At 47.1% G+C, this 27,448-nt stretch overlaps 1 protein-coding gene across 3 annotated transcripts in view; it reads left to right on the forward strand.

The window, feature by feature from the left end:
* Window positions 1-27,448, forward strand: part of MAP2K4 (mitogen-activated protein kinase kinase 4) — a 101,233-nt gene that overhangs the window by 66,980 nt on the left and 6,805 nt on the right. For all 3 annotated transcript variants that reach the window (XM_066364901.1, XM_066364903.1, XM_066364904.1), the window contains 5 exons: window positions 5,157-5,276; window positions 8,530-8,581; window positions 11,322-11,449; window positions 25,286-25,363; window positions 26,161-26,309. In XM_066364901.1, coding sequence (XP_066220998.1) covers window positions 5,157-5,276; window positions 8,530-8,581; window positions 11,322-11,449; window positions 25,286-25,363; window positions 26,161-26,309 — 527 coding nt within the window. The remainder of the gene's footprint in view (window positions 1-5,156; window positions 5,277-8,529; window positions 8,582-11,321; window positions 11,450-25,285; window positions 25,364-26,160; window positions 26,310-27,448) is intronic.

Genomic DNA, 27,448 nt, shown 5'->3' on the forward strand with positions numbered 1-27,448 from the left:
GCTCCAGTTACTCACATAAAGTGGTGTAGAGCAATGTGCACAGTTGGCCCACTGCATTCTCGGATTCCCAGCCACAGATCCAAACACTGTTTTCAATCCACAGTTGTTTGAATCCGAGGAAGTGAAACCCAGGGATACGGAGGGCAAACTGTTTATTGACAAAAAGTACTGGCAAGGCACAGAATTTTTTTGTGTGTTTGTTTGTTTTTCTGTTTTTTTTTTCTTTTACAGAGACAGAGAGTCAGAGAGAGGGATAGACAGGAACAGACAGACAGGAACGGAGAGATGAGAAGCATCAATCATTAGTTTTTCGTTGCGCATTGCGACACCTTAGTTGTTCATTGATTGCTTTCTCATATGTGCCTTGACCGCGGGCCTTCAGCAGACCGAGTAACCCCTTACTCAAACCAATGACCTTGGGTCCAAGCTGGTGAGCTTTTGCTCAAACCAGATGAGCCCACGCTCAAGCTGGCGACCTCGGGGTCTCGAACCTGGGTCCTTGGCATCCCAGTCCAACGCTCTATCCACTGCGCCACCGCCTGGTCAGGCAAGGCACAGAATTTTTTATCTGTATGTTCAGATTTTCTTTCTGTGACTTTCCCATTCATATGTCTCTGCCATCATTAAGTTTTATTTGTTCCTCATTAAGTTAGCATGTGCTTCATTATGCAGGGTGCTACTCCTTTGTTTCTTTATATCCAAATAGATGCTCTTGTCTTGTTTTTGACTTTTGATATGGTACCCTTTATCATACAAAAATATTCATTATAGTGGAGTTAAATTTGGTTTGTGATTTTTTCTTTTCTTGTATCTTCTTGGGAAGAAAAATTTTCCTATTCTAAAGTCTTAGATTTTCAAACCAAAAAAGTTGTTGTGTTGTTGAGGGAGAGAGATGAACAGCATCAATTTGTAGTTGCATCACTTTAGTTGTTCATTGATTGCTTCTCGTAAGTGCCTTGAAGGCGGGGGTTGGGGGCATGGGCAAGCCAGTGACCTTGGGCTCAAGCCAGTGACCATGGGGTCATTTCGATGATCTAACACTCAAGCCAGCGACTCACCAGCCAACTCTCAAGCCAGCGACCTCAGCATCCCAGGTCAACGGTTTATCCACTGCTCCACCATTGGTCAGGTTCAAAGCAAAAAAGTTTTAAACTTTTGCTTTTCAACAATTGCATTTGGGAGTTCTGTATTTCTGTGTGTGGATGGTTTGAGCAGTGATCTGCTGTAACTTTGTATATGGAAGCTCACTGCCCCAGCAGCACGCATGGGCCAGTCTTGGGAGTTCTGTATTTCTGTGTGTGGATGGTTTGAGGCAGTGATCTGCTGTAACTTTGTATATGGAAGCTCACTGCCCCAGCAGCACACACGGGCCAGTCCACCCTTTTGCCACTGTGTGCCTTACTCCATCTGCCGTAAGTCAAATGTCCTAGGTGTGTGGGCCGTTTCAATCTATGCCCTGGCATATTCACTTACTCTGAATCAGTACCACCATCTATTCTTGTGATAGCTTTATATAAAAGTCTGGTAGCTCGGTCCCTTCTTTAAACTCGTGTGAGCTGTGCAGGGCTCTGCTTCTCTACGCAGGTGTTAGGATGCGCTTGTCCAGGTGCTTGGTAATTCTGATTGGGACCTAATTGAATTCTTAGGTCGACGTGGGGGAACTGGGCATCTTTCTGTGCTTGAGCCTTCACATTTGTGAGCACACTTTGCCCCCGGCTGTCCCCTCTCCTTCTCCTGGGTGTCCCCTGTCCCTCCCCCGGGTGTCCCCTCTCCTTCTCCCGGGTGTCCCCTGTCCCTCCCCCGGGTGTCCTCTGTCCCTCCCCCAGGTGTCCCCTCTCCTCCGGGTGTCCCCTGTTCCTCCCCCGGGTGTCCCCTGTCCCTCCCCCGAATGTCCCCTGTCCCTCCCCTGGGTGTCCCCTCTCCTTCTCCCGGGTGTCCCCTGTCCCTCCCCTGGGTGTCCCCTGTCCTTCCCCCGAGTGTCCCCTGTCCCTCCCTTGGGTGTCCCCTCTCCTTCTCCCGGGTGTCCCCTGTCCCTCCCCCGGGTGTCCCCTGTCCTTCCGAGTGTCCCCTGTCCCTCCCCCGGGTGTCCCCTCTCCTTCTCCCGGGTGTCCTCTGTCCCTCCCCCGGGTGTCCTCTGTCCCTCCCCCAGGTGTCCCCTCTCCTTCTCCGGGTGTCCCCTGTCCCTCCCCCGGGTGTCCCCTGTCCCTCCCCCGAGTGTCCCCTGTCCCTCCCCTGGGTGTCCCCTCTCCTCCCGGGTGTCCCCTGTCCCTCCCCCGGGTGTCCCCTGTCCCTCCCCTGGGTGTCCCGTCCCTCCCCTGGGTGTCCCCTGTCCTTCTCCCGGGTGTCTCCTGTCCTTCTCCTGGGTGTCCCCTGTCCCTCCCCCGAGTGTTCCCTGTCCTTCTCCCGGGTGTCCCGTCTCTCCCCCAGGTGTCCCCTCTCCTTTTCCTGGGTGTCCCCTGTCCCTCCCCTGGGTGTCCCCTCTCCTTCTCTGGGTGTCCCCTGTCCCTCCCCCGGGTGTCCCCTGTCCCTCCCCTGGGTGTCCCCTCTCCTTCTCCCGGGTGTCCCCTCTCCTCCCGGTGTCCCTTGTCCCTCCCCCGGGTGTCCCCTCTCCTTTTCCCGGTGTCCCCTCTCCTTCCTCCAGGTGCATTACCTTTCTCTCTCTCTCTCTCCCTTCCTCTCCCTCCCTCCCTCCAGAACTCCGAGGGCCCTTTTGCCTCTGTAAGCTGTTTCCTGATCCCATGCCCAGCAGACTCATGTTTTTCTTACCTCTGCAACTTTTAAAAAAAAAATTTTTTTTTTTTTGTATTTTTCTAAAGTTGGAAATGGGGAGAGACAGTCAGACAGACTCCCGCATGCGCCCGACCAGGATCCACCCGGCACGCCCACCAGGGGCGACGCTCTGCCCCTCTGGGATGTCGCTCTGCCGCGACCAGAGCCACTCTAGCGCCTGGGGCAGAGGCCAAGGAGCCATCCCCAGCGCCCGGGCCATCTTTGCTCCAATGGAGCCTTGGCTGAGGGAGGAGAAGAGAGAGACAGAGAGGAAGGAGGGGGGGGTGGAGAAGCAAATGGGCGCTTCTCCTGTGTGCCCTAGCCGGGAATCAAACCCGGGTCCCCCGCACGCCAGGCTGACGCTCTACTGCTGAGCCAACCGGCCAGGGCCTAAATTTTTTATTTATTCATTTTAGAGAGGAGAAAGAGAGACAGAGAGGGAGAGAGAGAAGAGAGAGAGACAGAGAGAGAAAGTGGGGAGGAGCTGGAAGCATCAACTCCCATATGTGCCTTGACCAGGCAAGCCCAGGGTTTTGAACCGGTGACCTCAGCATTTCCAGGTCGATGCTTTATCCGCTGTGCCACCACAGGTCAGGCACCTCTGCAACTTTCTAAATAAACTTTCTCTTAGAACAAAAATGAAATAAATTCAAGTGTGTGTTTTGAGTGAAGGGTGTTTGTCCTCTGTGAGAGCCACTCGGTAAGAGCACTCAAAGTAAACAGAGAGAGAGAAGAAAAGCTCAGGACACACTGGCAGAAGTGCCTGTGAGCTGCGCTTCTCCAGGTGCATCCTGTAGCCACGTGAGTGCTCCGGCGGGGGCCTAGGCACCAGGGCGTAACTCATCTCAGTGCCGCCCACAAGTGCTTTCTCGGCTGGAGGCCCGGTATTCTCAGTGCTTAGGAGTGAGGTCTGGGTGTGGGTAGGGAAAGGCGTTCGTGAGCTGGATTCTGTTTGTGGCCGTGTCACTCATTAGCAGGGTTGTCCTGGGCCAGCCGTTTCTCTGTTAGGGGTGTTAACCTCATGGTCTGCGCAGTCCGGCATGAGGGATAGGAGACCAGTGGTACAGCTGGGCCTACAAATAGGGTGGCAGACAGCACGGTTTTCAGACCGTTTGTCGCCTCCATCCTGATACAGGTTTCGGTCTCAGCCGGGGCTCGGCAGGGTCGTTCACAGCCATGTTCAGGTCCTTCCGCCGTGGTGATCCTGGTATCTGCTCATGTTTCCATTTCCTCGTGCATACCTCTCTTGAACTGGATCGTTTTAGAAAGAATGTCATCTTCGATAACCCCTTTAATGCTGTGCCGTTTCGTTGTGTGAGAGAGCTCAGTGGTCTGTCGTTCGTTCTGTTTCTGTCATGGATGGACCGTTGGTGTTAGGTTCCCAGCCGTGATGCTCTCAAAATGCACACGCACTGCCGGTCCGTCCCTCTTGTACTGTCTGGGCGCCTTCCCTCTGTTCTAAAGCCCTCTGTGACGCGGCTGACCCGGCGGAGTGATTCCGTTTTATTATAATCAGCAGTCATTCATTTAGGGAATGTTGACTGAGCCCCTGGCCTGCTGGAGAGGAAGTTCTAGTAGAAAATAGAGATGAGAAAGATTATAAAATACATATTTTATATTCGAAGAGGGTAAGGGCTCTCTAGAATACAGCAAGGTAAGGCAGGGGTGCTCAGAGTGGGATGACTGGCCTTTTAAATCAGTTGGGCATTTTATTTTAATTTTATTTATTTTTTAAATTCAGTTTAGAGCAGGAGAGAGAGAGAGAGAGAGAGAAAGAAAGGAAGGGAGGAGGAACAAGAAGCATCAACTCCCATATGTGTCTTGACCATTCAGGTCCAGGGTTTCAAACAGTGACCTCAGCACTCCAGGTCGATGCTCTACCCACTGCGCCAACATGGCCAGGCCAGATAGGCATCTTAAATGTTAACCCCTGAAAAGGCGGTATTTGAACACGGACTTGAAGCATTGGATTTGCTTTATGTATTTCTCTCCCTCTCTTTTTACTAATTAATTGAAGGAGTTTTTATAGTATCTCGAGATAACTGTAATCTGTTTGTTTTTGGTTAATGAGAATGAACAGTTTCCCACATGTCTTCTATTTTTATATTTCATTATGGCACAATTTGAAATTTTTATAAAAGCACAAGTCTTCTGTGTAAGGTGCTCTGTACTTACAGCTAAGAGTGGGGAGATTGGGCAGTTGCTCTAAGCACAAGGAGACTGTTCTTCCCAGAGCTTCAATAGGGAACCGGAAATCTCTACTAGGATTGGTTTTTTTTAAAATGAAGATTGCTTTTTCTTTAATTGCATTTTAATTTTAAGTGAAAGACAAAAATGGTACTTAATGATAAGATGTATAAGAATAACAGCTATTTGTTATTTTCTAGGGCGACTGTTGGATCTGTATGGAACTCATGTCTACCTCGTTTGATAAGTTTTACAAATATGTATATAGTGTATTAGATGATGTTATTCCAGAAGAAATATTAGGCAAAATTACGTTAGCAGTAAGTACCTGCTTTTCAAATTGTTCATTCTCTATATACTTACATAAAGATGCTGCTGGAGTTTGAATGTACACACCAGATGCCCTTCACAGGATGTTATCAACATTCCTGGAATGTTTATAGAGTAGGAGAAGAGACAAAATCACGTCTTTGGGGTCATTAACACAAGTCCCAAGAACCATTTGTAAAATATAGTCTGCATAAATATTACAATATTCTTTTCAATAAAATTACAACAGACCATAATAGATTGCTCTAGCAATAAAATTAGTAAAAGTAATCTTATGTTCCTTTTTCCCCTTGTTGGTTTAGCTATTTTCAAGCCTGTTGTGTTTTTTTTGTTTGTTTGTTTTTTGTTTTTTTGCACTTTTCTGAAGTTGGGAGCGGGGAGGCATAGACAGACTCCCGCATGCGCCCGACCAGGATCCACCTGGCATGCCCACCAGGGGGCGATGCTCCGCCCATCTGGGTCGTTGCTCTGTTGCAACCAGAGCCATTGTAGCACCTGAGGCAGAGGCCACAGAGCCATCCTCAGTGCCCGGGCAAACTTTGCTTCAATGGAGCCTTGGCTGCGGGAGGGGAAGAGAGAGACAGAGAGGAAGGAGAGGGGGAGGGGTGGAGAAGCAGATGGGCACTTCTCCTGTGTGCCCTGGCCTGGAATTGAACCTGGAACTCCTGCACGCCAGGCCAACGCTCTACCACTGAGCCAACCAGCCAGGCCCCAAACCTGTTGTCTTATCACAGTTATCCCTAAATTAATCAGAACCATAGCATGTCTCCTTGAAGTCTCCTTTTTTTCTTTTTCATTTTTTAATTGGATTTATTAGGGTGACACTAGTTATCATACTTATAGTTTCAGGTGCCTAGTTCTACAACACATTTCTGTGCACCGTATCGTCTCTTAATTAAAACTCTTACACAAAGTATTCTTTCTTGTGGTTTAGGATTTGGGCTCTCTAGTCTATACTAGTTAAATTATTGACTAGCAATTTCAGTAACCATCATTACTACTAATTTGATCAATTCACTTTTACCAAAGTACCAAAAAGAAAAGAGGTATGTTTTTTACTAATGTATTTATAGTCTTGAAAGTGAGGTCATGATTATTTCCTTTCTTACTCTGAATCTTTTCATTGACAAAGGTTCATAATTATTTTTTCCAAAAAAATTTTGTTTGTTTTGAAAGTAAAATGAATAAGATCCCCCCCCCCCCCCCGAGATTCTCAGTACATGATCATCTGAGTTCGGTACGTTCCTTGGGTTACTGACTGACCCTGAGGACTGCATTTTATAGGCAGTTGGGAGATAGCTGTTCTGGTTCATATGATTCCTTGTCTCTTCTCTGCTTCCTCAGCCGCCAGTGTAGCTTATCTGTTCATTGCCATTTTGTCCCGTCTAATCACTAATGGTTAACATTAAAGATCTATATTGTTTCTGAATTGTATTTTAGTTGTAAGATATGTGTGTGTGTAATAGAAATTTTAAAACTTAGATAACTCTAGTCATTATAATCTTAAGATTCATAGGTGTCATGTTGATGTTTTAAGTTATTTAGCTGAATTAATGCTTAAATTTAGATGTGTGATGTGCTATTAGATATATGCCCTTTCATATATTTTATGAAAAAAAGCTGTGTTTTACTAGAAAGGCATTCATTAAACAGACTGGTATAGGAAATTTTATATTGATATGCTGAGTTATCTCTTTCCAGTATACCAAACCCAGTATTATGTTGGCATTTGTTATTATTCATAGGAAAATAGTCACATAATGATAATAGCTAGTGGTTATTGAATGTTTACTTGTGTCAGGCCAAGATCTCACAACATTTTATCTTCATAGCAGTTCTATAGTAAGTAATATAACCCTCTGTTTACAGATGACAGATCTGAAATAGCGGGAGCTGAAATGATTAATTTGCTTTGAAATGTATACAATTGTAACTAGTAAATGTTGTAAGCCCAGGCAATCTAATCCCAGAATCCTGTTCTTACATAACAGGGTGATCTTGAAGCTAGAAAGCATAGTTATTTTATCATCTGCTGCAAGATGTGTAGTATAGCTACACTAATAAATCATTATTTGTCTATGTTTATGAACTTGGTAATCAATCACCTTATATATTAAGCACAACATTTCATATTACTTTGTGTTAAATCTCTTCTTGCTAATTAATAACTCAGTGAACACGTGAGCCTGGCTGTTTGGAACATGACAGGCTCATGTGTTCTGCATTCCTGATACCCAGAAGCTTGAGGACAATGGGGACTTGACCTCTCTATGGTCAGTGGTAGGCCTGATCTTCAGTTCTCCGCTAGGCTGGGGTTAGGGACGTTTCATTCAAGTCCCTGTTCCCTCCACTCCTGAAGAAAGCTTCAATTTTCTGATCATGAGCAGTGACCAAACAAGGGGGTAGATTCTGGGGAAGTCGCCACAGTGGCTGAGTAGAGGGCCTGTGGTTCTGCAGAAAGTCACTTTGAAGGCGTAGCACTGAATGAGGGTGAGCGACTGTGGGAAACAGAATTTGGAGAAACTTACGAATTAGGGCTGATAATGGAGCCAGCCTGTTGGGCTTCTTTTGTGCTACATGTTTCATTCTTTTTATTTATTTATTTATTTATTTATATTTTCTTACAGGGACAGAGAGAGAGAGATGGATAGATAGGGACAGACCGGCAGGAACGGAGAGAAATTAGAAGCATCAATTATCAGTTTTTTGTTGTGACACCTTAGTTCATTGAATGCTTTCTCATATGTGCCTTGACCGTGGGGCTACAGCAGACTGAGTAACCCCTTGCTCAAGCCAGCGACCTTGGGCTCAAGCTGGGGAGCTTTTTGCTCAAACCAGATGAACCCGTGCTCAAGCTGGCAACCTCGGGGTCTCGAACCTGGGTCCTCTGTATCCCAGTTTAACGCTCTATCCACTGTGCCACTGCCTGGTCAGGCTACATGTTTTTATTCTTGAAATGTTTGAAGGTATAAGAAACACTGTATCACTTGTCAATGACTTATTAAAAAATTATAAGCTACTGGGTTGTTTTTTTTTTAACTGTGGGGAATAGCCCCTAAAGGCAACAAAGTTTTCAGATTTAAAATCATCACTCAGCATCTTCATTAACATTAAAAAAATGCAGAGATTATTGAAACATTTGGCTTAGAAGTGTGCAGTGGGCTGTGTGGACTGTTACTCATGATCAATGTTGTGCTATTTACTAAAAGGAATTGTTTCTCCTGTCTCTGCTTTTCCCTCCAGACTGTGAAAGCACTAAACCACTTAAAAGAAAACTTGAAAATCATTCACAGAGGTACGTATAATAAGATTGTTGTTTTATAAAACAATTTTTCCTCAGTAGGAAAAAAAATAGTGAAAATTACATTGTCACTTTTAACAAAACATACTATATGTATTCTAAAACCTCACTATTATTATAGGTGTTTTTTTTCCCTTTTGGGAGCCTGTACACTTCATTTTACCTATTAATATGTTGGGTTTAGTAATTGTGAGTTCTTATTATTCTTAGTTGAAAATTAATTACTCATTGGCTCGATAGCGTCTCTGCGTGTACGAATAAGGCCCGGAGTCACCCTGTGCACTTTCTTTTTTTTTTTTTTTTATTTTTTATTTTTTTTTCATTTTTCTGAAGCTGGAAACAGGGAGAGACAGTCAGACAGACTCCCGCATGCGCCCGACCGGGATCCACCCGGCACGCCCACCAGGGGCGACGCTCTGGCCACCAGGGGGCGATGCTCTGCCCATCCTGGGCGTCACCATGTTGCGACCAGAGCCACTCTAGCGCCTGGGGCAGAGGCCACAGAGCCATCCCCAGCGCCCGGGCCATCTTTGCTCCAATGGAGCCTTGGCTGCGGGAGGGGACGAGAGAGACAGAGAGGAAAGCGCGGCGGAGGGGTGGAGAAGCAAATGGGCGCTTCTCCTGTGTGCCCTGGCCGGGAATCGAACCCGGGTCCTCCGCACGCTAGGCCGACGCTCTACCGCTGAGCCAACCGGCCAGGGCACCCTGTGCACTTTCAACACTCTGACCCGGTCCGGGGTTTCTTCTCTACTTCCGAGGGTGTTTTTGCAAGTTGCAGGATTAGTTATTAGTATTCTATTTTGAAATTCCTCTAAAGCTTTTATATTTTTGTGAACATTGATCTTGTCCTCATTAGACACAGATTCAGAGTTTTTAAACATTTGATGTAGATCTATTAGACGATGGGGGAATCCTGAATTTAATTCAGCAAATAGACTAGATAGTTGTTCTTTCTGTTATAACAGACTCAGAGGAGAGAGGTTGTGGTTTCGATGAGTGACTTAAGTTCACCAATCTCAATTTTTTAACGGACAGACCTAAGACAGTATGTGACAGTATGTTATTTAGCCAGCAATAAGTAAGACAGAAAGTCAAAGGTCATATTCAGAGAAGTGAAAAACCTTGAATTCTAAGAAACATAGTTTCTAGTGGTTAAAGAAATTAGAAATCGGAGCATTTAGCCCTGGCTGCACAGCTCGGTGGGTTAGAGCATCGTCCTGAAGCACAAAGGTTGCTGGTTCAGTCCCCGGTCAGGGCACGTACAGGAATGAATGGCTCGATGTTCCCGTCTCTCACTTCCCCTTTGCTGAACCAGTAAATAAATTTTTAAGAAGTTAAAAAAAAATTGGGATATTTAATTAAGTAATTTTAGTTTGAGCTTGACCCTGAACCTGAAATTAGTTAACCTTGAACATCGAAACAATTCATTTACTTTTGTTTGAGCTTAATGCTGGTTAAAAGTAATATTAAATAGGCTTCTTCTTTTCTCTTTTGGCCTGAAATCGTGTAGGGTCAGGTCCCCTTGTGGGAGAGCACAAGCACTCTGGGGGTGGGAGAGACGAGCCTGGTCTCTCCGAGGTGGCTGTCACGAGGAGTTGTGGAGAGAAGCATAGTGGTGGGCCTCTGAGATCAGGAAGGTCTCTCAAGTGGGAGCGATGGTTGAGTGCATGCCTCTACGGAGGACACATAATGTTCAGGCAGTGTATGAAGAGTTTCCATTTTCAGAACCCCGAATTAGGAATGGTTTTTTCGCTTTGTGGATAAGGAAATTGTGGTTGCTGCTGCAAGTTCACAGGTCACATTTAGCATTTCACCCTGTGAATTTTATTTATTTTTTTATTTTTTTGTATTTTTTCTGAAGCTGGAAACGGGGAGAGACAGTCAGACAGACTCCCGCATGCGCCCGACCGGGATCCACCCGGCACGCCCACCAGGGGCGATGCTCTGCCCACCAGGGGGCGATGCTCTGCCCCTCTGGGGCATCGCTCTGCCGCGACCAGAGCCACTCTAGCGCCTGGGGCAGAGGCCAAGGAGCCATCCCCAGCGCCCGGGCCATCTTTGCTCCAATGGAACCTTGGCTGCAGGAGGGGAAGAGAGAGACAGAGAGGAAGGGGGAGGTGGAGAAGCAAATGGGCGCTTCTCCTGTGTGCCCTGGCCGGGAATCGAACCCGGGTCCCCCGCACACCAGGCCGACGCTCTACCGCTGAGCCAACCGGCCAGGGCTACACCCTGTGAATTTTAAATCGGAATTGAGACCCTTTGCGTCCCTGATCCTGCCGCCCGTGGCCTCCTGGAGGCGCTGCCGTGGCCACGCTCCCAAGTGTGACGGAGCTCCGCCCTGCAGAGTGTGGGTGTATAACTCGCCTGCTTTGTATTTCGTTGTGTCGTCTTTGACATATACTGTCAAACAGTGTGGTGTACTCTTACAGATTAAGTTCACACTTCGTATTTTGACTGTTAAGTAATGAATTTGAAATGAGTAAATGAATGTCTCTTGATGAAACAAAGGTAGTGTGATAGAATGCCTGAATTTGTGTATAGCGTTTTTTGATACTTAGTTTTAAAAACACCAGTCTTCAGAGATGTCTCATATTTGTCGTCTTATATATCTGAATTTTAAGAACTTGATCACTTACATTGTCAAAGGGTTTCTCAGTATTTTTACTTACAGTACTTTAGAACGTAGCTCATTTGTTTCACGACTTCTACACTGAATGACCTCTGTCTCTTGCAGATATCAAACCTTCTAATATCCTTCTGGACAGAAGTGGAAATATTAAACTCTGTGACTTTGGCATCAGTGGACAGCTTGTGGACTCCATCGCCAAGACCAGAGACGCGGGGTGTAGGCCGTACATGGCGGTGAGTGTGAAGGCCGAGTCTTCTCCCGTGCGGTCATCCCGCCGAGAGCCTGTGCCCTCTGGTGCTGTATCTGTAAGCACTCTGCCGTCGGGCATGCAGTTGCACCAAACTAAAACATTTTCCTCTGCCCTAACGACCAGATTCAGGTGCTAGCTTCTCCACAAGACTTTGCAAAACGATCCCAGCGCACTCCTGTCTTACTGTCTTACTCTGTTCCTCTGTCTTGGTACTTAACACTGTGGTCTTCCCTGACTCCTGTGTTTTCATTATATTCAACTCCACTGACCAACCCGATGGTTAGTTCTCAGAAGGAGGCGGCTTTGTGTTTCTAGCCCCCCCCCCCCCCCCATGTTGCCTTGGCTGCAGTAGATACATTGTAGTAGACCTGTGGGTAATGTGTTCTAGGCCGCTAAGTGATACTGTGTCCAGTTGCAGAAGTTGGGAAGACTTGAGTTTGTGGTAAAACTCAGTATACCTTACAGAGTGTAGGGCTGTGCTTTGAGTATTGTTGGTTCTGTCCTCAGAGGTGAACAAATCCAAGGGTAGGTGCCTTAGGTGTAGAGTTTGCCAGCGTCGAGCCTCTCTCTCTCAGGGAGAGGAAGCTACATGGTCCTTCTGCACGTCATGCCCAGCTCACCAGTGCCTTTGCACATACCGCTGTCTAGCCTGGATCGTGCTCCACATTTGACTGGAAACTTAATGTCTGGATTTTAAACGTTTTCCTTAAGTGTTGTTGTCTTCCTCAGTGTGGCTCTGGGTCACTGGGGACCAGGGACCACTCTTCACAGGTGATACGAGTAGGATTTGTGTCATTTATTGAAGCATTCCTACCGTAGTTTCTGTTCAGTCTTTGAAGACTCTTTTTAACTAAAGATTAGCTTAAAGCTGTATATAATTTTTCTCTCCTTTCATTTGTTAGCTTTTTTGGTTTATATACTTCCAAACCTGGTGCTACCAGCAGTAGAAAAGTAAGAAACGTCATAGGCTGCATGAGAGCTTTTTAATCTGGTTTGTGGAAGGGCTTTGCCCAAATCTACACTTATTTAAAAACCTTGAATACTGCTTTATTTTCAGCATTACTTAAAATTTATATCGACAATTATTTCTCTTTTCACTTACCTCTTAACCTGTAACTAGTTAAAGGCATATTTTCTTTGAACACGTTCTGTTGCTTGTGTTCTGGTCATTGTATATGAAAAACATTGTATTTGAACATTTTCCATTAACAATATTTTAGAATCATTGCTTTCAGCAGTTTTTGTTTTGTTACATTTTTTCCTTGTCACCTCTCCCACAAATGAAAATGTCAGAGGTGTGTGTGTGTGTGTGTGTGTGTGTGTGTGTGTGAATACATACGAGAGATCTGCGTTTATACTTTGGACTTTAGGGATGGTGACTGGCCAGGAAGAGTCTTGGGAAGATGTGGACAGTATTGCATTCAGAATGACAATTAGGGGTAAGTGGAACAACCAGTTCAAAAGCAAGATGTAAGAAATGTTTTCTTGTGGTTCCTTTGCTCTTTAGTCATATTGAAGACAGGTGACGCAGCCTTGTCTGGAGGAGTCATTGTCTCCCCTTCCTTAGGTGCAGTTCCGCTCATTTCGTCAGTGAAAGGGTCAGACTGTCCAGTTTCTTTGCCTGCGTTGAAATGAACTGGTTAGAATCGGGACATTTTGAATATTACAGTTGTTCCTTGTTGCGAGGTAAAGCTGTTTCTTCAGTGATTTTCCTAAAGTTTGAAATGAGTGTATTCTAAGTTCTATGTGACCTTTGATACTCTGTCCACTTAGTGATTTTTCTAAGGTTTGAAATGAGTGTATTCTAAGTCCTATGTGACCTTTGATACTCTGTCCGCTTAGCTTATGCTCAGCCAGTGTTTGGACAGAGGTTGGGGAGGGGTGGTGAGAATACAAAGCACGATCCAAAAAGAGATCCGTTCATAAAGAAAACGGGAAAACCCCTAAAGCAGCCATCCCAGTGCTGCAGCTTGGCTCTGTGCTGGGACCCTCCTCGGCGCCTGGCTGGGTCATTCACAGCTCTGCCCTGGCATTTCCTGCCGTGGCCCTAAGCCTGTAGATCAGCCGGCGGTTCAAGTTTCCTGTCTCCTACGATCTCGTGTCGTTCTGCCCTGGGTGCACGCATGGCTTTCTAAGGTTCTCAGCATGTACGGGTGATTTCGAATGGCTTCATTTCTCAAAGAACCCCGTGCCTCTCAGTTTTCCCACAGGCGTTTCGTGCTCTGAGGGATTGCCTCCATCCCAGTCGTGCTCCAGGCGCCCTGGGGTACTCAGATGCCGTACAGTGTTTTCAGGGACTGTCCGGGACCTCTCTGCCTGGAGCGAGTTCCAGTCTAGGCAGAACCACGGCAAGCACCTTGTGTCTGTTCCTCAGAGAGTCCCAGGCAGATGGCACAGAGAAACAGCTCTTTATGAAGGAGGTCTCCCTCTGGACCAGGGGGCGGGGCCCTGCCCTGGGGGGGCTGTCTGTCCTCTTCAGGACTGTCCCTGCGCTGGAGCGAGGACAGGGCACTGTCCTCTTCAGGACTGTCCCTGCGCTGGAGCGAGGATAGGGCACTGTCCTCTTCAGGACTGTCCCTGCGCTGGGAGGGCTGGCTGTCCTCTTCAGGACTGTCCCTGCGCTGGAGCGAGGACAGGGCACTGTCCTCTTCAGGACTGTCCCAGCAGGACTGTCCCTGCGCTGGAGCGAGGATAGGGCACTGTCCTCTTCAGGACTGTCCCTGCGCTGGAGCGAGGACAGGGCACTGTCCTCTTCAGGACTGTCCCAGCAGGACTGTCCCTGCGCTGGAGCGAGGATAGGGCACTGTCCTCTTCAGGACTGTCCCTGCACTGGAGCGAGGGTAGGGCACTGTCCTCTTCAGGACTGTCCCTGTGCTGGAGTGAGGATAGGACTGGCTGTCCTCTTCAGGACTGTCCCTGTGCTGGAGTGAGGATAGGGCACTGTCCTCTTCAGGACTGTCCCTGTGCTGGAGTGAGGATAGGGCACTGTCCTCTTCAGGACTGTCCCTGTGCTGGAGTGAGGATAGGGCACTGTCCTCTTCAGGACTGTCCCTGCGCTGGAGCGAGGATAGGGCACTGTCCTCTTCAGGACTGTCCCTGCGCTGGAGCGAGGACAGGGCACTGTCCTCTTCAGGACTGTCCCTGCGCTGGAGCGAGGACTGGGCACTGTCCTCTTCAGGACTGTCCCTGCGCTGGAGCGAGGACTGGGCACTGTCCTCTTCAGGACTGTCCCTGCGCTGGAGCGAGGATAGGACTGGCTGTCCTCTTCAGGACTGTCCCTGCGCTGGAGCGAGGACTGGGCACTGTCCTCTTCAGAACTGTCCCTGTGCTGGAGCGAGGACAGGGCAGGGCCAGCGAAGGGCGCTGCACACCTTTTAGATCACATGCTTCTTGAGTCAGTGTCTGATTGGTTGCTGTAAAGCTTGCGATTTTTTCCCCTAGAGTTCTAACAAAGTTGATTGTATTTTTTCTTTATTTTCACTGTTTCTCTGGGGGATGTTCTGTGGGAGCTGCATACTCTTCCATTTTTTATGGTGTTGTTCCGTTTCTCATTTACCTAGGGCCAGATTTAGGGACCACTGTGTGCCATTTTAAGTTTTATAGCTCCATAGTGTATAGTAGCATAGTAATTAAAAGTACTAATTAAAAGGGTGAATTGTATGATGTATGAATCACATCTCAGTAAAGCAGTTTACAGAACAGCAGAAGGCCACCACGCTCTGGGCGTGGCCCTGGGCTTCCCTGAGGTGTGACAGTACAGCCCTGAGGGCTCTGACTTCAGGACAGTCAGTGTACTAAACAACTATTGCCAAACTGCCGTCGCCTTTGGAAACGGGATCGGCAGCTGAGAAACCAATGCTTTCTCTTTTGTCAGCTGTTTGAAATGCTTATTTCAGAATGTTAGAAAACAGATGTCCCACATAATCTTGGATGTAAATTCATGATGGTTTTATTCGAAGAAGAGCTTTTTAATTTTTTTTTTTTCCCGAAGTGAGAAGCGGAGAGGCAGAGAGACAGACTCCCACATGCACCCGACCGGGATCCACCTGGCACGCCCACCAGGGGGCAGTGCTCTGCCCATCTGGGCTGTTGCTCTGTTGCAACCAGAGCCATTCTAGTGCCTGAGGTGGAGGCCATGGAGCTGTCCTCAGCACCCAGGCCAGCTTTGCTCCAATGGAGCCTTGGCTGTGGGAGGGGAAGAGAGATAGAAAGAAAGGAGAGGGAGAAGGGTGAGGTGCTTCTCCTGTGTGCCCTGGCTGGGAATTGAACCCGGGACTTCCACATGCTGGGCCGATGCTCTACCGCTGAGCAAACCAGCCAGGGTGAATAGATTTTTTATTTTGAATTTCTTAAGATCCCTAGTATGTATCTGTTGCCCAGTATAGCATATTGGAATATTCATGGAAAGACTGTGGGTGTGATACTTTACATCCTGGAATGCATCTGTACACACATTCCTAAATGAGACTCACCTGCCCCTTCTTCTGTTCATATCTGTAACTGTGAGACGTATGGTCTATGTGAACCCCCGTGGCTCGATGGTCTCACTTCCTGGGGACTTGGAAGTGCCATTGCATTATTTCTGTATTTTTTCAGTGGTAAGTAAAATAACTCTATGTTTGAAGAATTCTATTGTTGATAGTTTTATAAATATGTTTCTTATTATAAGATTATATCTCTCTTAAATATATAAAAAATAAAATAGTTAAATGGAGAATTAATTACTCACATAAATGGAGAAAAATGTTTTTGTGAATATTCTTTTACATTTTTATGTAAATGTACTCATGTTGCACATATGTTTTATATTTGCTTGTAGGCACTTCTCCAGGCTGGTGCACTTTTATATATAATGAATTTTGCCATTAAAAATGAACCAATTTTCTATTTTTGGCCTGCTTAAGCTTTTCTAGGGCTAGGGCTTTGTAATACTAAATATGGCTATAAACATTTAAAAACTATAGTTGTATACAACTCCCTCATATCTTTTCGTGGATATAAAACATTCATACATCTCATGACTTTTAGAAATGTTAAAGGGGGGTTGTATTTTCTAAATAGGTGTCGGTATGTGTCAGATTGTTAGGGCGTTATCTTTGTGAAGTTAACAGGCCAGAATGGAAGTTCTTTTTAATTTAATGGGTTTTGTTTTCTGTTTTTAAATTATTAATAAAGTTGGATACTTTTGCATTTTTTCTAATATTGGCCACTTTTATGCATTATCCTTTGCCTGCTTTTTATTAGAATTAACATCTTTTATATTGATTTAAAATAGGAGAATTATGTTACACAGTTTTCTCAGAAGTTTTCCTTTGATATTTGGCTCAGTTACAGAAATAGAAAATATTAATGTGATGAGCTTATCAATCATTAACGTGGAGGTTTCTAGCCATTGTCATATCTCGAAAGATATTTGTCATGCTCACATGGAAAATAGTTGCAGGATTTTATTTTAGTGCCTAAGTTTAGGCTTTTGAGCTCTACATTTCAATTTGTGTGTGCGCGTGCGTGTGTGTGTAAAAGAGAGCATGAGAAAGAGAGGGAGACAGACAGACAGACAGGAAGGGAGAGAGATGAGAAGTATCAACTCATAGTTGTATCTCATTAGTTGTTCATTGATTGCTTTCTCATATGTACCTTGACCGGGGCCTCCAGCTGATCCAGTGACCCCTTGGTCAAGCCAGCAACCTTTGGGCTCAAGGCAGTGACCATGGGGTCATGTGGATGATCCCACGCTCAAGCCAGTGACCTCGGGGTTTCTCACCTGGTACCTCACGTCCCAGGTCAACACTCTATCCACTGCACCACCGTTGGTCAGGCTACGTTTCAATTTTTAATCCTGCTATAATCAATATTAGTGTATTATCACAAGCAAGAGTAGAACGTTTCTCCCCACAGATGTTTTAGCAGTTAAAATTTTATTTTTAATTATCTCCATTCAGATTCATTGCTTAGAATTAAAACACATACTAAATTCTTGGATTTGGAACTGTTTCTGATTTTGCTATGTTACCTTTCTGGATTTTCACCTGAATATCAGTAACATTATTTTTAAAAGCTCAGCAGGCATTTTATTGGCACTTCACTAGACATAAATGAATTTGATGGTTGCAATTTTATCATATTGAGTCTTCCCAGTAAAAAATATATTCTTTCTATTCATTCAAGTGTCTTCATGTTTCCCGTTAATTTTTCCTTCTTATAGGTTGTACACATTTCTTAATATGTTTTTTTTCAAATTTATTGGCAATTTAAATACTAGTCTGCCCCTTCCTTTCTCTCTGTTTTCTCTACTTTTATTCTCTTTCAACCTGTTCTGATGGGTCTTTACCCTCGTCCCTCCGTTTGAGCCGCTGATTTCGGAGTGAACATTACCTCTTGTGGTGCCAAAGCCAGTGCTCGGTTCTCAGTCATAGCTTTCCTTCGTCCGCCCCTAACGCTGAGATGCGTGTCGCTGAAGCACGGTTGTCACGTGGTTTCCAGGACGTTGCACTCTCTAGCCCTCCTGCCTGGCTCCTCCCTCTTCCTGGTCCTCAGATCTGCATCTTTCTGATTTCTTCCGGTTGGCCTGTCCCGGGACTGAGTCTCCTTTCTCAGCCACTCAGACGCCTTCTGTGAGTTCCTTAGACTTGAGGATTAAGGCTGTCTGTCTCTTTTGTTCAGTGATGTGCAGTGCCTGTCACTTAGTAGATGCTCAGGACAATGACTGATTGCTGATGGTTTCTTTCCTGCCTGCCCCTCACCTGTACCCTCCAGCAGCATGTAAGTAGCTTCCTGATTTCTGTTCTCTTGTAGATGCCATAGAAGTTGCAAACTTCTGTGTCCGCACTGAACTCTGATCTGTTACTCACCTCTCTGCTCCCCAGGAAGCCTGTGAGCTGCTGGCCCTCCCAGACCCCCTGCCCATTCGCGGAGGACACGACTCTGCAGTTTTACTTTTGTTTTCCTGTTTTCAGTCTATTACGTCCTGTCCATTAGCACACCCTGTCTGCTCTTCTCTGAAGGGGCCGAGAGCCCGCCCTTTATGAAAGCCACCTCTGCTCATTGGTCCGTCCACGGGCATTTCCCGTCTGCCTGACCTCCTGTCCCCTCCCGGCGGCCCCGTTTGCGCCTGACTCTGCCGCAGCCTGGTGACCTTGCGGAGCTCAGTCAGATCTCGGCACCCCACGTACAGCCCGGGCGGACGTCCTCCTTGCGGGCCCGTGAGGCTCCGGGCTCTGCTGCAGCCTGGTGACCTTGCGGAGCTCGGCCAGGTCTCGGCACCCCACGTACAGCCCGGGCGGACGTCCTCCCGGCGGCCCCGTTTGCGCCTGGCTCTGCCGCAGCCTGGTGACCTTGCGGAGCTCGGTCAGATCTCGGCACCCCACGTACAGCCCGGGCGGACGTCCTCCTTGCGGGCCCGTGAGGCTCCGGGCTCTGCTGCAGCCTGGTGACCTTGCGGAGCTCGGTCAGATCTCACTACCCCACGTACAGCCCGGGCGGACATCCTCCCGGCGGCCCCGTTTGCGCCTGGCTCTGCTGCAGCCTGGTGACCTTGCGGAGCTCGGTCAGATCTCGGCACCCCACGTACTGCCCGGGTGGACGTCCTCCTTGCGGGCCCGTGAGGCTCCGGGCTCTGCTCTTCGGCCGCTCCTGAACCTTCCCCCGCGTTGGGGCAGCTCCCGCACTGCCCGCCTCCTCGTGCCCTTCCTCTCTCCCTTCAGCTCTCTTCTTCCAACTCTCTCCTGCGAATGGACATTTCTTCATTGTTTGAGAGAGAGAGAGAGAGAGAGAGAAGGGAGGAGAGGAAGAGACAAATAGAAACATTAACTTGTTGCTCAGCTTAGTTCCATCTAGTCGTGCGCTCATGAGTTGCTTCTCATTTGTGCCCTGACCGCAGCTCGAACCCATAACCTCGATGTGCCTGGATGGCACTCTATCCACTGAGCGACCCAACCAGGGCCAGCCGTGAATATTTTTAGTGTGCCGTTCTTGCCCTTTGGTTAGGTCTCTGCACAGACGTCGTGCCCTTCGATGGTCCTTGCTGGAGCCCGGCGTCTGCAGTGGCACGCGCCTTACTCTTATCTCTGTGACCCGCTTTGCTTCCGAACCCTCCCCCCCACCCCCGCCTGACTGCTGTCCCCTGCCTGGACTGGGGGCCACCTGAGACCCGTCTCGATGTGGTTCACTGTTGTGTTCTTGGGGGCGAAGACAGGTTTTTGTTGCTCTTTTGAATGGGATGTGTTTTCCTGACTGAATTGCTGATACATAGCAAAGCTATTTATACTGACACGTTTATTGTATAACCAGCCAAGTAACTCATCTACTTCTTAGAGTAGGTTTCAGATGGTACTCACGGTAGCATTCTGCAAATAATGTTTGCCTGGGCTCTCCTTCCTCCTACTGATCGACCTTTCTCGTGTATAATCGCGTTATGAATGTCCTTGTCTCGCATGTACTTGGTTACTTCTGGTTAGAACGTCTGGATCGATGTTGAATGAAAGTGTTGATGGTTCCTGGTGTTGTTTCTGACTCAGAAGCACATGGCTTTTTCTGGTTTACTCAGTCTGTGTGTACATGTGTGTGTGAGAGAGGATGAGAGTGAATTACAGACGGCTGTTACATTTTATTAAGTGCCTTTTGGGCCTCACTCAGGACGTGCAGGATGTGTATTTCTGCAGCTGTTGTGAGGAGACCTGGTCACAGTGTTTCCTGCAGCAGAACTGCGCTGGCATTGCAGAAACAGCCCCGCGTGGCCCGTGGCGTCTGCGTAAAAACTGTTGGGCAGGATTATTTGTAGTTTACGTTGTGTGAAAACTTTAAAAACATGCATCGGCAACATTTATTTATTTATTTATTTTTTATTTATACAGTAAAAAGTTATTGATAACCTAGTAAGCAAAATCATATCTTTGGCCTCTGAGCTCCAGAAAATTTCCCCGACTTGAAAACATTGGTGGAAACATATACTGCTCACAAAAATTAAGGGATATTTCAAAATGAAGATGAAGCAATAAAAAAAGCATTTTTTTTTTTTATTAAACAAGAACATCAGAAAAGCAAACGACAAGTCAAAGAAAGTTGTTTGATTATACAAATGAGATGCAAAACCAACTTTCATTTCCTTGGTGGAAGCGCACTGTTCAGAGGGCAGAGGGGACCGGAGTGTCTGCACCTTCCCCGCCCCCCCCATTTCTGTGAGCAGTGAGTTTTATATCCTTCCAGGCTGCAGTCCAGGACTGGAGTGTCTGCACCTTCCCCGCCCCCCCCCCCCCCCATTTCTGTGAGCAGTGAGTTTTATATCCTTCCAGGCTGCAGTCCAGGACTGGAGTGTCTGCACCTTCCCCGCCCCCCCCCCCCATTTCTGTGAGCAGTGAGTTTTATATCCTTCCAGGCTGCAGTCCAGGACTGGAGTGTCTGCACCTTCCCCGCCCCCCCCCCCCCATTTCTGTGAGCAGTGAGTTTTATATCCTTCCAGGCTGCAGTCCAGGACTGGAGTGTCTGCACCTTCCCCCCATTTCTGTGAGCAGTGAGTTTTATATCCTTCCAGGCTGCAGTCCAGGACTGGAGTGTCTGCACCTTCCCCCCATTTCTGTGAGCAGTGAGTTTTATATCCTTCCAGGCTGCAGTCCAGGACTGGAGTGTCTGCACCTTCCCCCCATTTCTGTGAGCAGTGAGTTTTATATCCTTCCAGGCTGCAGTCCAGGACTGGAGTGTCTGCACCTTCCCTGCCCCCCCCATTTCTGTGAGCAGTGAGTTTTATATCCTTCCAGGCTGCAGTCCAGGACTGGAGTGTCTGCACCTTCCCCCCATTTCTGTGAGCAGTGAGTTTTATATCCTTCCAGGCTGCAGTCCAGGACTGGAGTGTCTGCACCTTCCCTGCCCCCCCCCCCCCATTTCTGTGAGCAGTGAGTTTTATATCCTTCCAGGCTGCAGTCCAGGACTGGAGTGTCTGCACCTTCCCCCCATTTCTGTGAGCAGTGAGTTTTATATCCTTCCAGGCTGCAGTCCAGGACTGGAGTGTCTGCACCTTCCCCCCATTTCTGTGAGCAGTGAGTTTTATATCCTTCCAGGCTGCAGTCCAGGACTGGAGTGTCTGCACCTTCCCCCCATTTCTGTGAGCAGTGAGTTTTATATCCTTCCAGGCTGCAGTCCAGGACTGGAGTGTCTGCACCTTCCCTGCCCCCCCCCATTTCTGTGAGCAGTGAGTTTTATATCCTTCCAGGCTGCAGTCCAGGACTGGAGTGTCTGCACCTTCCCCGCCCCCCCCCCCCCCATTTCTGTGAGCAGTGAGTTTTATATCCTTCCAGGCTGCAGTCCAGGACTGGAGTGTCTGCACCTTCCCTGCCCCCCCCATTTCTGTGAGCAGTGAGTTTTATATCCTTCCAGGCTGCAGTCCAGGACTGGAGTGTCTGCACCTACCCCCATTTCTGTGAGCAGTGAGTTTTATATCCTTCCAGGCTGCAGTCCAGGACTGGAGTGTCTGCACCTTCCCTGCCCCCCCCCCCCATTTCTGTGAGCAGTGAGTTTTATATCCTTCCAGGCTGCAGTCCAGGACTGGAGTGTCTGCACCTTCCCCCCATTTCTGTGAGCAGTGAGTTTTATATCCTTCCAGGCTGCAGTCCAGGACTGGAGTGTCTGCACCTTCCCCCCATTTCTGTGAGCAGTGAGTTTTATATCCTTCCAGGCTGCAGTCCAGGACTGGAGTGTCTGCACCTTCCCCCCATTTCTGTGAGCAGTGAGTTTTATATCCTTCCAGGCTGCAGTCCAGGACTGGAGTGTCTGCACCTTCCCCCCATTTCTGTGAGCAGTGAGTTTTATATCCTTCCAGGCTGCAGTCCAGGACTGGAGTGTCTGCACCTTCCCTGCCCCCCCCATTTCTGTGAGCAGTGAGTTTTATATCCTTCCAGGCTGCAGTCCAGGACTGGAGTGTCTGCACCTTCCCCGCCCCCCCCCCCCCATTTCTGTGAGCAGTGAGTTTTATATCCTTCCAGGCTGCAGTCCATCATGGCCAGGGGTCTGTGGGGAAAGGGAGAGAATTCTTTGAACACTGCAGTCTTACTGTTGCCTCAGCCTCAGTGTGTGTGTCTGTGTGCGTGCACACGCATGTATATGTATACATATGCATATTTTCACTTTCTTAGTTGTCTTAAAGGTCAGGTGTAAGATCTCTTTATTGGAAAGTTTAAAAAATTCAACCGTGTGATAGTTTTAAAATTTGTTTTTTTAATACACCTTCCTTCAAAAGGCGGAGCCCTCGTGCAGCCTTAGCAGGACTGAACTCAGTGACTGACTTGGGATGGGCATGGGGCGGAGGCGCCAGGGTCTTCTCTGGGAGCAGGTCTGAGCGGGCGCGCGGGGCTTCCTTCTTGCTCTGTTTCCCAGATCGCTCACTTTGGGGGAAGCCAGCTGGCCTGTTGGGGAGATGCTCAAGCAGCTTCGTGAAGACACTCCTGGGATGAGGAACAGAGGCTCCGGAGAGTGGCCCTGAGAACGGGCTTGGTGACGATTCTTCAGTCCCAGGAAAGCCTTCAGCCCTAGCTGCCATCAGGATTGCAGCCTCACGAAAGACCCTGAGTCAGAACTGCCCAGCAGAAGTGGTCCCTGGAGCCTGACTCACAGACACCGGGAGATAAAACGTGGTCATGGTTTTAAGCGGTTTATTGTTGGGGTAATTTGTTACACAGCGTTGCTAACCAATATAAAGTGTTTCATTGACTCGTGTTAATCTTTTGGCTTATTACTTGCTTTCCAAGTCATTTGAACCTGTGCCTTTCTGTTTTGGGGGACTTATTAAGGTTCTTTTTAGCACGGTAAATGGTGAATTAAAAATGAAATATTGGAAAAAAGGTCTGTTCTGTATTATTAATTACATTAACTCACTGCTCAAAATTTATTAGCAGTGTGCTTGTCAATTTTTCCTTATTCCTTGTTTTTTATCTTATATATTTTAATACAGAGTAATTTGTATGCTGATTATAAACTGTTTGTTTTTGATAGAAAATTGTTTTATCTATCACTTTTTTTGCTATCTTTCTTAATGTTACACATCTTGTTCTTTCAGTTGGTTGTTTTCCTGTTATACTTTTGAAAAACCTTTTGTTTTTCAAACCTATACTTCTGATATAATTTTAGGATACAGGGTCTTGAATTGATCTCATGGATCTGAAATCTTAGATGACTTCAGTGTTCCATGTATTATTTAGAAATGTGTTGTTTAGTCTCCAAATATTTGGGCATTCTCTAGGTATCTTTCTGTTACTGATTTTTTATTTAATTACTTTGGGGACTTAGAAAATACTTTACATCAGGGGTCCCCAACCCCCGGACCGTGGACCGGTACCGGTCCATGGGCCATTTGATACCGGACCGCAGAGAAAGAATAAATAACTAACATTATTTTCATTTTATTTATATTTAAGTCTGAACGATGTTTTATTTTTAAAAAATGACCAGATTCCCTCTGTTACATCCGTCTAAAACTCATTCTTGACGCTTGTCTCGTAAGTTTGACAATTATATTTAAAAATACCACAGTTTTTACGCTGGTCGCATAATTTTATTTTGTGCATTTATCCGTCCCACCCTAAAGGCCAGTCTGTAAAAGTATTTTCTGACATTAAACCGGTCCGTGGCCCAAAAAAAGGTTGGGGACCACTGGCTTACATGATTTCACTTTTTAAAAAGAAGATGCGTTTTATGGCGTCGACCACGGTCTATATTAGTGAACGTTCCGTGTGGGCTGCACTGTTGGGTGGAGTATATTATTTTTCTGGTCAGCCAGCTGTCTGGGATTTTTATGTGTTGTGTGTCTTAGAAGTTACAAAAGTGTATTTGTAATTAAAAGCAAAGTAAATAGCTTAGAATGAAAATTTATGCAGCCACAGTATTCACGTTTAGAACAAAATACATAGGTCTCCACACAAGTTGTTGCTGGCAGGCAGAGAATATCATGCAGTCAGCTATTAGGGTTCTCTGGACCTGTCTGTCCACAGCAGTGACTCTCAGTCTTGGGGTAAGGGTCCGCCCTGCCTGTCACACCCCCTTTCTCTTTCCTTCTTCATCCCTGACACACTATGTAGACAGTGGTCTCTTATTTCAAGGAACTATAAAGATGCACCCTTCACAGAAATTACTAAAAATGATTTTAACTGTTTAAGTGGTGGGATGATGTATAACTAATTGGAAATGTGTAATTTGGATAAAAATGCCTAATAGTTATGCGTACCAATAAATTTAGCTTTATGATGAAGAGGAAAAATAATTATAATAAATTTAGCTCATATTTGCTTTTGTATCTCAAATATATTGCAGTATAGCTTTATTCACCGAAACAATGAAGAGCCAGTCTTTTTATTTTTTTAACCATACTTGCCACGAAGCTGGCCCAGCAATTCTTTATTTCTTACACGTTTCCAGTTTTCTTCCTATCTCTGCCTTTGCCTGTTCTCAGCTTCAGGTTTGTAAATGCTTGTGAGTACTTGGGGAAAGTGAGAAGACTTGCTTTGTACTCCCTCTGTGGAGAGAGCCACTGAGCTTTGTGTTGGCTTGTTTTTCTGTTGATTGTTTTTAATGGTGGCTTTCTGTTACTCTGAATCTGACCCAGATGTGGATCCTCTAAAGCAGCGGTTCTCACCCTGTGGTTCGCAACCCCGGTGGGGGTCGAACGACCAAAACACAGGGGTCGTTCGACCCCCACCGGGGTCGCGACCCACAGGGTGAGAACCGCTGCTCTAAGGAGAAGGCTGGCCTTTTGGTCACCAACCCAGCTGTTGCTTCCGTTTTCCTGCTCTTTGATGCTGTGAGTGATGAATGACCATGACCTCTCTTTGTGTTCCAGCCTGAAAGAATAGACCCAAGTGCATCGCGACAAGGATATGATGTCCGCTCTGACGTCTGGAGCTTGGGGATCACATTGGTATGTTTATGTTGACCCAACCTTGCCATAGTAGACTAAACAAGAAGTTTAGAAATGAAAGAAAGTGTCATCAATTTTCCACCTCTCCTAAGAACTTCTTCACTTTCCTGGCCTCTGATTTCATTTACCTCTATTTTCCTGTTCATGACTATAGTCGCAGGGGTTATATCTCCGGCTGTTGTGTGCTTTAGAGAGATCGTCTAGACTAGAGCATCATTGCTGTGCTTGAGGGTGAGGGAGTTGGCCCTGACTTGTTTCTTCAGTAACAGCAATATCTGGTTGTGGTGGAAACTGCAGGAGCTGCAGCATGACCACAGAGGGGGACACGCGTGTCGTTTCCGTGGGCGTTTTGCATGGTGCGTGTTCTTTTACCTTAACGATGGATTTGACCACCGTTCTGGATGTAGCACCCTGCTCAGATGATTATGACTGTGCAGACGTTGTACTAGGATAGTTCTGAGACCAGCCTTCCGGAACCCTCCGTACGAAGAAGTTGGAACCAGAAGCTGCCGGGGGTGTGCCTTGTTGGGACATTGTCTGGGGTTAAGTCTAGTGTTCTTTTAGTCCACGTTCTAGAATCTGGTGGGTCCAGAAGTCTTTATATGACCCTGATTCTAATACCACTTCCACTTAGCTTTAACAATCTGCCGCCTTTGCTGCTTCTGGTCAGGGTTCCCTTCGAGGCTGTTCCAGGGCTTCTGCTCGCAGCTTCAGTTCTCAGTGTTGCCGTTTCCGGGGGGGACAGTCAGGAACTGATGCCTGAGTGTCTTCTGCTTTTCCCTCCGTGTTCTTCTCAGTATGAGCTGGCCACGGGCCGATTTCCTTACCCGAAGTGGAACAGCGTGTTTGACCAGCTGACCCAGGTCGTGAAAGGCGACCCCCCGCAGCTGAGTAACTCGGAGGAGAGGGAGTTCTCTCCCAGCTTCATCAACTTTGTCAACTTGTGGTGAGTACGTGATTGCCGGGTGCCTCGCCCGTGTGGTGAGGACCGCGAGGTTTACTAGTCCTAATTGCGCTGGGGTTTACGGGGGGCGGGGCCTCCTGTCGCCTGCCCTCTGAGCTGGGCTCTGGGTCACTGCCGCTACCTGGTGGCACGGCGCCCTCCCGCCAGCCCGCGTGGCTGCGCGCTCTGGGTCTGCAGCGCAGGTGCTGATGACACTCTGCTGTGGGGGTGGGGCAGCTCCGTCCCCCAGCTCTGGTTCCCTGTCCAAGAATACTGCCTGGTGGAGAGCCAGCTTCTCCCTCTGCGGGGGTTCCGATGGTGAGGTTGGGCCAGGGTCCCTTGGAAGCTTTGACTGAGTCGGGATCCTCCCAGATGAGACTTTCAGGGCTGGCTCAGCTCTGACAGAACGTGGAGCGTGGTCGGCTGTGCTGTCGTCCCCCATGTGTAAGACACACCTTCGTTTTGGGGCCTAGAATTTGGAAAAGAAATGTATTCCATAAAGTTATTGAACTCAAGTTTTATTCATCATAAAATCCATACCACTTCTCATCACTGCCCAAACTCCCATCCATTAGCTTGTACTCATCTGTGTGTGATGACAAATCACTGTCTTAACAATGTGTGCAGAAATAAGCGCATAAAAGCGGGAAATGCAAGTAAAATTTCTACAATCACTGTATAAGATGCACCCAGTGTTTAGACCCCAGATTTTTTGAAAAAAAGTGTGTGTTATACATGGGGAAATACGGTATGCAGTAATAGAAAGCTCAACAGGTAGAACTACCTATATTGGGTCTCGGAAGCCTTATTCCAAGGAAGACGACCCCACCCTGCTGCCGTTGTCTGCCCACCTGTGTCAGGTGCACACGCCGGGGAACGTGTGGCACGTGAGAACAGACATGAAGATACGGGAAAATACAGTCCTGCTTTGTGCTGTTTGAATCTGTATTTAAATACATCCTGTTTTGTTATTCTATGACTATTTTTGATAATTACTTTACCCAACCTGATTTAAAAATTGTTCATGAGCAAATAGTCATAGCATTTAGTATAGCTTTGCATTCTTAAAATGCTTTTCTTTTCTTCTCCTCATAACTTTTTCTCTCCAGGAAGGCTGTTTCTCTGAACTTGTGTCAGGTCCT

The sequence above is a fragment of the Saccopteryx leptura genome, chromosome 2 (genome assembly GCF_036850995.1).
Source record: "Saccopteryx leptura isolate mSacLep1 chromosome 2, mSacLep1_pri_phased_curated, whole genome shotgun sequence".
NCBI lineage: Eukaryota > Metazoa > Chordata > Mammalia > Chiroptera > Emballonuridae > Saccopteryx > Saccopteryx leptura.